Source organism: Nicotiana sylvestris, chromosome 12, assembly GCF_000393655.2.
Source record: "Nicotiana sylvestris chromosome 12, ASM39365v2, whole genome shotgun sequence".
Classification (NCBI taxonomy): domain Eukaryota; kingdom Viridiplantae; phylum Streptophyta; class Magnoliopsida; order Solanales; family Solanaceae; genus Nicotiana; species Nicotiana sylvestris.
Genome location: NC_091068.1, coordinates 155,263,923 through 155,274,016, shown reverse-complemented (window position 1 = coordinate 155,274,016; position 10,094 = coordinate 155,263,923). Strand labels below are relative to the sequence as shown.

Below are 10,094 nucleotides of genomic sequence, written 5' to 3'. Positions count from 1 at the left end.
TTCTTCTCCATAATTGTGCCATCACATTTTCAAGACTCTTTTGTTTCTTTTCGGATAAAGAAACTTCTATTTTTTTGGAAAAACCATGGTGTCCAGACTAGACGTGCTGTATGATTTCAAAGGATAACCATAGTGTCTTGAAGCCGAGACTTCATGATTCTCAACACACCTTTGGGTGCTCCGATAAAGTATTTTCAAAACTCTTCCTTTCACGAACCCTTCCCACCCTCTCCCCCCCAAAAAAAAAAAACAAAAAATCGACAGCATAATTGAGTATCATCACCAAAAACTTGAGATTACAGAGTGAAGGGTACACAGAATCAACAGCATTTCCACTACAAATTTCAATGTAATTTAACTAAAGATGGATTCTTTACTAGTTTAGGCCTTGGAACAAATAACCAAAGTTATCTTCTAATACAACAAAAGCAATATATCAAGCTAGAAATTATACAAAGAAACAGAAAAAGGTCAAAAATGCCATTAAATTAAATCCAATAAACCCAAAAAAATAAAAATAAGAACAAAGATCACCAAATAAAACAACAGTACTCTGAAATTAACCTTCATAGTCAATCTCCTAATCTGAAGATGGCTACTGTTCTTCAGGCTTTCTGCATAAAATCATATGCATAGGACTAAAAATCCCTTTATCACCACCTTTAGCCAAATAATCCGCAGTCACAAACAGCATTTTGTGCACATCTACTGTACCTTTAGGTGCAATACCAAGCCAAGAAAGTACTGTAACAACAATATGGTTTCTCCAGTAAGCAATTCTCCCCATTTTCAGCCTCGTCCACCACGGGTTCGCTGGCGGTTTAGCTAAATCTTTCTCCTTCACTACTTCAAATCCAACGTTCCTAGCCACGTCAGCAATGTCACTGTAACTTCTTAAACCAGGTAATGCATCACCCCTTTCAATACCGTGGATTATCTCTACGTGTTCCGGGTCATCCGAATTGTATAATTCGGTTGTTACCCATTCGTAGGATACGTACATGGATCCAGGTTTCAAGACCCGGTATATTTCGCTGTATACTTCTTCTAGTTTTGGTGCATGGCATGTTGCTTCAATGGAGTAAGCTCCATCAAAACTGTTGTCAGCAAATGGCATTTGTAGGAAATTACCACAAACAACTTCACACTGTGAGTCCAGGCCCGCTTTCTTGTTGTGGGCCCGGGCCCGGTTTACTTGGTACTCATTAATGGTGATGCCAACAATGTTGGAGCCCGAATGAGCGGCGATAGCTCGCATCGGTCCGCCAACCCCGCAGCCTGCATCCAAAACACGGGCTCCGGGCTTGACGCCCAAGAGATCCACGGCCATCTCCTCGTGAATACGCGTGGCTTCACGATGAGATTTTCCGGGGATTGCAGGGGAAAAATGAAAAGACTGACCCCAACCCCATTCGTAAATATCAGTAACGAGGTTATAGAAAGTGTCAACAAAAGCAGGGACATTTTCGGTAGTTTCGATTTCTTTAGGACGGCGAAAGAAAGACCAGTACTGTTTGTACTTGTCTTGGACTTTTTCTTTGGCTATTGAACCGCCGGAAAGGTTCACGGCGCGTTTACCTTTAACCTCGGCGGAGCCAAGGATGCAAACGAACCAGTAAAGGCCGCCGGCGAGAAGGGAAGCGGTGGCAAAGAGAGCGAGAGAATCCATGGCGGAGAAAGGGAAAAAGAGAAGAGGAAAGTGAGAAGAAAGACAAGTGTTAGAAAAGAGTGCGCCTTTTTATTATTCAAAGGGTTGAGTGCTTTGTTTGAATTGTGTTTGATATTGGCACGATGTGGTTAATGACAGTCACGTAACGACGCGACTACATCACGCATGAGGTGTCATAGGTACAGGTGGACACAAAAGACTTTATATAAGTACGTGTTTGAACCACAATGTGATGCAGCGCACAGACAGAGGCTTAATCAAAAGTCTCGAGTTTAATCTATAAGTTAGAAAAAATCCCTAGTTAAGAGATCTTCTTTTCGAATGGCACCAATTCAAATATAATCGTACCCAATATGAATATTGGATACGCGTTTTATCTATAGTTGAGTTTGAGTTAAAAGTAGAAAAAATCTTGAAAAGTTAAAATAGTAAAAGAGTTTTTTTTTTTGGTGCAAACGTAAAAGAGTTATTCGAACTAACGTCATGAATTTCACAAGAAAAAAAGATATTAGAATATTTATGAGAAAAAATTAATAGCAACGTCCTCCCTATTTTATGTTGAGGTGTTTAACTAAACAAAAAATTAAGACTTTTGACAGATAAGTTAAATTACAATATCAAATACCAATAATTAAATTTATAATGGTCTGAGGCGGAGCCAGAATTTAAAGTTTATGGGTTCAAAAATTTTAATCTTTTTAAATAAATAAATTGTATATATTTAATAAATTTTTAAAAATAAATAAAGGGTTTGAACCAAAATTATTGGGTTCGACCGAATCGTAGAGAACATGCTGCCTCCGCCCCTGATAGTGGTAGAGTTTCATGTCCACATTTTCTCTCTAGTAGTAAAAGAATGGACTTTCTATCTAAACTATAAATCTATGTTTTATAGTTTTAAATCTCGCGAGCTGAAAACCATTTAGGAGTGAAAGTATTAATTGTTGGAAACCAATAAATACTCTTATATTTTTCAAACTTGTTCTGAAAATGCGTTTTTCTTGAGCTTAGAGGTAAGCATACACCTTACCCTTATCGGGCCCCATTTATATATTATTGTTATTGTTGTTGAGTATTAATTGCTAGTATCTTGAGTCCGGAACCAAAATGTAGTTCTTTTGGACTAAAAGAACAAAAATATGTGGAAAAAAAATATAGTGACCAAAATATGTATAGCGTCTTTTTAAAAGATGTTATACCTTAACGATCATTTGGCCAGTTAAGTATAGTGTCTTTTAAAAAGACGCTACATATATGACATTTTTCACTAAGACGCTATATATATTATGTGGGCCCACAAATAATTCTTCTGGGCTTAACTAACATAACAATAATTCAATTGGGTATAGCGTCCTAAGCTAAGACGTTATACCTCAAATAATTAACCCCCCCCCCCTGCCGACTGATTTTTGCTTTATTTAAAGACGTTAAGGATTTTGTAAAAATCAATTAAGAAATATTCTCAAGTCTTGTGAAATTTTTCTTTGTTAAGTTGTTTTGCATTTTGTCATAATGTCTGAAGAGCGATGAATTAGAGTTTCATTATATTGGGGAGGAGGGGGGAGGGTATTTGTGGTGGTGAATAACTCAGTAAGTTATACTTTATCTCCACAGTCTTATGTTAAGTTGCCACTTACAATGGAGTATGATACATTACTATCGTTGTTATGTAAAAAAATGAGTGTGAGCAAACGTTCGGTGAATCTTAAAATAACCGGAAGATATCCGTATTCTGTGACTCCGCAAGGGGTTGCTTGTTATGCTGAGTTTAACATCAAAGACGATGAAACTCTGAGAGATTTTTTGAGGACTCCGGATGAATACTGGGAATTTATTGTGATAAAATTGTTGGAAATGTACGTCAAGGCTGAAGACGTACGCAATAATGTGGTTGTGCAAAGTAGGGAAATCCCTCAATCATCGGGTGGTTATTTTGGAGCAGTTTTAGCCGAACAGGTTCCGGCTGAAAGAGTTTGGCCGAATCTAAACTTATCTCCACGGGCGAATGAGGAGCAAGAAAATAATTTCTCCCATTGTTTACATAATCCACAATCCGAGTGGTAAACTTCAATTTTCCTTTGTGTTACGATGTATATTTTTATGTATTGTATTTGTATTAACACTCATATATTCCATAGGGGGTACCTACCATTTATGAATTTTATAAGTTATGAACCAACGGCCAGTTGGAATATGCCTAGTTTTGGTATGTTGGATCATGGTGGTCCATCCAGGAGTCAGTATCAACAAGATAATGTGCATAATGAGATATCAACATATTATGATTTGTAAGTGAATATATAAAGTTATATGTATTGTTTGGACCAATTTGAGTAACTCATTATTTCTTTGGTTGTGCAGTGAAAATGAGCAACTTGATGGTCCTGTCCTTACTCAATTGCCCGAAGACGACATATTTAATCGGGATCTGGTAGATGCGCAGAGTCAGGAAGAGAATAGTGATTATGACAACAATGCTGATGAGTCTAGAGATGACACACCTTTCCGTGACGAGGGTGATAGTGAGGAGGAAGAGAATGCTGACGAGGGAGCATGCTCCACCTCCCGTTAGACCAAGAGTGTACGAGTCCCACATGCCGTTTCATTCAAGGCATATTCCCTACCTTGATCATTTGCCAAGTATGCCGGTTTTGGATGCCCTTACAAGGGATATTGACGAAATTCGAACAATGATGTGGGATGAATCTAGATCAATGGTGCTGTCAAAAGGCATGTTTTTTCCTGATAAAGTGCGCCTAAGCAGGGCGGTGAAAATATACAGCATAAAACAGTGCCGTGAGATAATGGTATGGGAGTCATCTCCGGATGTATACATTGTTGTTTGCCGTAGATGGTTTACGGGTTGTAATTAGATACTGTGTGCGAGGAAGAAGAAAATAAATATGTGGGTTGTGGGTAAATACATTGGCACCCACAATTGTGAAATGGACACATTCAGTGGGAATCACTTTAACTTGGATGTTGACTTCATTTCTCTTTTCTTGATTCCACACATTGAAGCCTCCATAAGGTACAAGATCAAAAAGTGTAGTACATCTGTCCACCAAGAATATGGGTGTACCATTACCAAAATAAAGACATTTCTCGAGCGCAAGCGTGCTTTTGAAATTATTTACGAAGACTGGGATAAGTCATTTGCATCTCTACCCAGGTGCATGGGCGCATTGCAACACTTTAACCCCCGGGACTGTTGATGAATGAAAGCTTGAGTGAGTCCTGGAATACCAGAAAATATATTCAGATATGTGTTCTAGGCCTTCAAACCAGCAATTGATGGTTTTGTGCATTGCCGGCCGGTAATATCCATAGACAACACTCATGTCTATGGAAAATATGATATTAAGTTGTTGATCGTCGTTGCAGTATATTGTAATGAAGGTATATTTACCCTAGCTTTTGCTATTTTTGCCAATGAAAGCCAAGAGACGTGGACGCTATTTTTAAACCACTTGAAGGAGCATGTTGTCAGAGAACGTTCAAGTATTTGTCTAATATCTGATCGACATGGCGGTATTTTATGTTCTGTACATCATTTGCCTGCATGACAGGAACCGTATGCATACCATCGTTACTGTGTGAGGCACCTGAATGCCAATTTTCAGAAGGCACATTCCAACAAGGACTTGCATGATTTAATATGGTTGGCTGCAACTGATCACCACGAGTGCAAATTCTAGAGGCGCATGGAATCGATCAGACATGAAGACGAAGGAGCCTATCATTGGTTGATACGACATGAACTTGACAAATGGACATTGCATGCAGATGGTGGCAGACGACGGGGAACCCTGACTACAAATATGTTAGAGTCTTTCAACGCTTATTGAAGTCTACACGTGGATTTTCTGTAACTGCCATGGTGCGGATGTCATTCAAACAGATGGCGGAGAGGTTTGTTGAAAGGGCTAGAGGTGCATCGTCATTAATGGAGAGGAGTGTTGAATTTATGCCAATACCAATGAAAAGATTTGAGAAATACATTCTGGAAAACTGTCTTCTGAAAAAGCTTTATTGTACCGTAAAAGAATCATTAGCACGCGAAGCATAGCGCGATTACATACCACGTTATGTGTATTGTCTTGTCAACCCGATAAAGCTGCCATTCTAGAAAAGCTGTCTTCTGGCCGTAAAGAATCATTAGAACACGAAGCATAGTGCGGTTAAATACCACGTTATGGGGTTTTTTTGCCTATAAATGACTAACGCATTTTAGTTATTATCTATGCTTAACCAAAACAAATAGCAAAACTTTCCATAAATTTTTTATTTTTCTTACATTAACAATTGTCTGGACGCAATGACCAACCAAGGTGCTATTGTGACAAACGTGCGACTTTGAAGGCATGTTGGTCCGATGGTAATGTTGGGTGCAGATACTGGATGTGTCAGCAATTGTTTGGACGCAATGATGGGAATCAATGTATGTTTGAGGAATGATATGATGAACCCATTAACCAGGAATACTGCAAATCAAGTTTGTAGTATGTTTGGAATATGAATGGTGAATCCAACGCCAGATCTCTGAAATGCAACAAGAAATTGCAGCACTACAGGAGAAACTAAAAGAGGCGGAAGAAGAAAAAAATAAAATAGAAGAGAAATTTAAGTGGTTGGAGCAGAGAATAATGGGCGGTAGTGACTAAACAAATACATGTATGTGTTGAGTATAGTATTTTATCTTTATGTTATCCGTGTCTGGCATATTCATTAGTTGTATCGAATTTAAATTATATTAAGTTGCTATGTTTGTTTTCCCCAGTTTTAGTATTAAAATAACAAAGAAACTGAGAAATAAAAACATAATGCGCATATAATGCTAAACCATAGATAAAGTTGCTATTATTTACTTATTGTCATATGTACATAAAATAAAAAAAATATGTATCCCACAACCTTTATGCTTTAAAGTAGCCGCTGGTCTCAGGCGCATTCAACCGGCCCGGTTACACTATCAGGATCATCCTCATCACGTCGCCTCTTTATCAGAGGATGAGCTGCAGTATGATTGTCAGTAAGGCTGGCAGGCTTGATAGAAGGGGTCGTCGGTGCAGCAGTAACCTACAGAATAATGAGATATTTTAGTATATGAAATATATATTAGTATGTACGTGTTAGCTAAAAAAAATTAAAATATCTTACCATGGTCTTAGCGGACTCCTGAATATAATCATCCACGTCAGGAATGTCAGTGTGGCACAAAGTGGTCTCCATGACGGGCGAGGATGATGGCTTCTAAAAAAGGCTTTAGATATTTATGACTAATAAATGAGATAAACACAAATATAAGTAATAGAAATGCAAACTAACCAAATCTTGTGGAAGATCCTCAGCATCCCTCGGTGATGAGCCATAACTCAGTCAGTGCCCACTATTCACATCTCGTATCGGACGAGCATCAACAATTGTCGATGCCTCTGGAGGGTCAGGAAAATACGCATCCTAGTCATGTGAAGTAATGGTCGTGCCCGCGATCAACAATAGAGCTGACGGGGTCACCTACGAAGTCCCTGGAGTAAGCTGCAGACTGAATGAGGGCATATCACTAGGAGCATGGTGTGGCTAAGGGTGGTCACCCGGCTGATCAACTCCAACATCCTCAACAGGTACCTCAACGCCCCCTTGCTGGGGACCACCTCCTCACCGATCCCCACGACCTCGTGGGCCACCCCTGCCACATTGACCATATTCAGGCTGCACTGCTGGCCCACGATGGTACTGCTCTGGCGCCATATAATCAGCCTCGTGTCCTAAGTGCTCATCATCCCGGGCTCGTGATAAGTAGTGATTTTAACCGATTATTTGCTCTCTTTTACTTGCGTTTTAGGCTTGAAGGTATTCCCGGAAACTAATGTAATATGCGTGCTTGTAGGAATTGTTCAAAATGAGCCAAAAGAGTGATAATCAACTCATAAAGGAGTCAAAACCTGAACAAAAATCAGGGTTGGGTCAAGAGATCTGAAACGCAGATCGCACAAATATTGTGCAGCTGCGGAAGCCACAACGCAACCGAGATCTCAAATATGCGGTCCGCGAAAGGGAGATTCATAGAGTGCATTTCTAGGCCAAATGAAGCAAGGTCCGCATCAGAAATATTCGGCCGCGATGGAAATTATGCGGACCGCGGTGCATGAAGTTCAGAGAGCTCACAACTTGAGTAAAAAAAGGATGTGTGGTCCGCGTCAGAATTATGCAGCCACGGAAGTCCACTACGCAGCCGCGATGGTAATTATGGGGCCTGCAAAACAAACCTCAACCCAGATCCAGATTTGAAAAATGCGGACCGTGGTCAGAATTCCGCGAAACCTCCGCGGGGGTATTTTTGTCCGAAAATTTCAGCTTAGTATAAACATATCTTTTTGACATTTTTAGGTTAAGTTTTATTTTAGCTGAGCACGTGAGACAACTGCACATTCCGTTTTGGGAAATATTTTACTAGAATTATCTCTCAACATTTGATTTTCATTTTTTAATCTAGTATTATGAATTTTATCTTCATTTCTTCTTGAATTTCTGTTATTTCTATGAGTAGCTAAACCCATAGCTAGGATTGTGACCCAACCCTAATGTGGGTATTTAATGGGTATTGAATTTTAGGACTTGAATGTCTATGGGTTAGTGATACTTAGCCTAGTTCTTACTAGAACTATAGAATTAGTGGTTACAACCACTGATTCATGCCTTTATGACTTAGTTTCTACTTGAGAAAGAGGGATTAAGTCTAGGAAAGCTAGGCTAACAAGGAATTGGAGTGAACTCAAGAAATTGATAGCCCCAATTAAAGGGTTAAACCTAGAGATAGTAATACCCGACTTGAGCTAAAATCACTTGAATTGCATGAATACCCATTTGGACTTGAGAAAGCCAAATTGGGCAAAATCACTCAAACTACCGAGAGGTATATAGTGAGTACCCGGGTGTGATACCCCAATTAATCATACGATTGCCCTAGATTCTTGTTACCCGTTAGATATTCACCTAGGTGGAAGTCACTACCCTAGTCCCTTTAAACCCTTGAAAATCAACAACAAAAACATTGTACTTAGTTTCAAATATTACATGAAATAGAATAAAATAGAAGTAAAAATCAAACCAAACATTTGTGAAAGTATAATTAAGAGCAAAACCCGCATCTAGACTTGGATATAAACCTAACTCCAATTATTAACTCCATGTGGATTCGATCCCGACCTAGTTAGGTTAAAACTGTATCAACCATCCTCTCTACTCAATAGTAGTGTAGGCTTGGACCCGATCAGTTCGTTGCAATATTCGGGCAAACAAATCTGTAACCTGCCAGCCATAGTCGTGCAAAACGGCCACTCCCTCGCTGGTATGCTGCTGCATATGCCATCCCAATTGGTGTAACAGATATAGGCCAATAACCTGCACAACATGTAAAATATTAATTACGGAATGGTAAGGTTAACGTTATAACTAAGTATACCAACACACCAGTGCCTTATGCCTCCCAACATATGGAACGAACCGACCACCAGCGCGATGAACGGGATTCCCGACGAAAAGTCGAGTAATGTTGCGGTACCAACCGATATATGCATGCTCACCATCCTTAAGATCGGGTGGAGGGGGTGGCGAAATTAGGTCACACCGCTGGTCCCAGATCTCGATCTGCATCTCTAGCCATGCCTCATATGCCTGGTCAATCCTCGAATGATCATCCTGCTAGTAATGTGTCATAGTTGATAACTAGGGATTCTAGTTTATTTTACACTCCTTTTTACTTGAGTTTTGGACTAAAAATGTATACAAATAGTCCCAAAGGCTTACATGTTGTACTTATTTGTAGGGTTTGGTTAAAAAAGTGACAAGTAGTCAAAACCAGCTCAAAAAAGAGTGAAACATGCACAAGTACCAAGAACAAGTCAAGGCACTGCCGCAGCATAAAATCCATTGCAGCCGCAACAGACCCACTACGGCTGCAGACCATTTAGTGTGGTCCGCAGTGGATGAGTTCAGAGAGGTGCACTTTTGGAGCTTAAAGCAGTCGGTCTGCGAAGGTTTTCTCGCGGTAGCAGTAGCCTCTTTGTGGCCGTAATCCATTTTATGCGGTCCGCGGAGAGGGGATTCAAAGAGTTGGGAGTTTGGAAGATTGAAGCCAGCGCGGTCCGCGGAGCATTTTATGCGGACCGCAGTGAAGCCACAGTGGCCGCAGTGCATTTTATGCGGTCCGCGGTGGCTAGATTCAGAGACTAAGCATTTTAGTTAAAAAGCCTCAGTGCGGCCGCGATGTATTTTTCGCGGTCCGCAATACCTCCGTCAGGGGTATTTTTGCCAGAAAATTTGGCCTAGTATAAATACTTTCTTTTCACATTTTTAGGGTATCTGTTAGAATCCAGAACACGTGAACGGCGGTTTTGTTCCATTTTGAGTAATTTGTAACTAG

The 10,094-nt window shown here is 39.9% G+C and overlaps 1 protein-coding gene across 1 annotated transcript; it reads right to left on the bottom strand.

Annotated features, from left to right (window-relative positions):
* Positions 1 to 274: 274 nt before the first annotated feature.
* LOC104213055 (24-methylenesterol C-methyltransferase 2-like) lies at positions 275 to 1,757 on the bottom strand. Its single transcript, XM_009762459.2, has one exon. The coding sequence runs from the start codon at positions 1,667 to 1,669 to the stop codon at positions 596 to 598; it is 1,074 nt and encodes a 357-aa protein (XP_009760761.1). The 5' UTR covers positions 1,670 to 1,757; the 3' UTR covers positions 275 to 595.
* Between the last annotated feature and the right edge of the window lie 8,337 nt (positions 1,758 to 10,094).

What these genes read in the sequence shown, in the direction of transcription:
- LOC104213055 (XM_009762459.2), bottom strand. Translation starts at nt 1,669, where the DNA reads ATGGATTCTCTCGCTCTCTTTGCCACCGCTTCCCTTCTCGCCGGCGGC.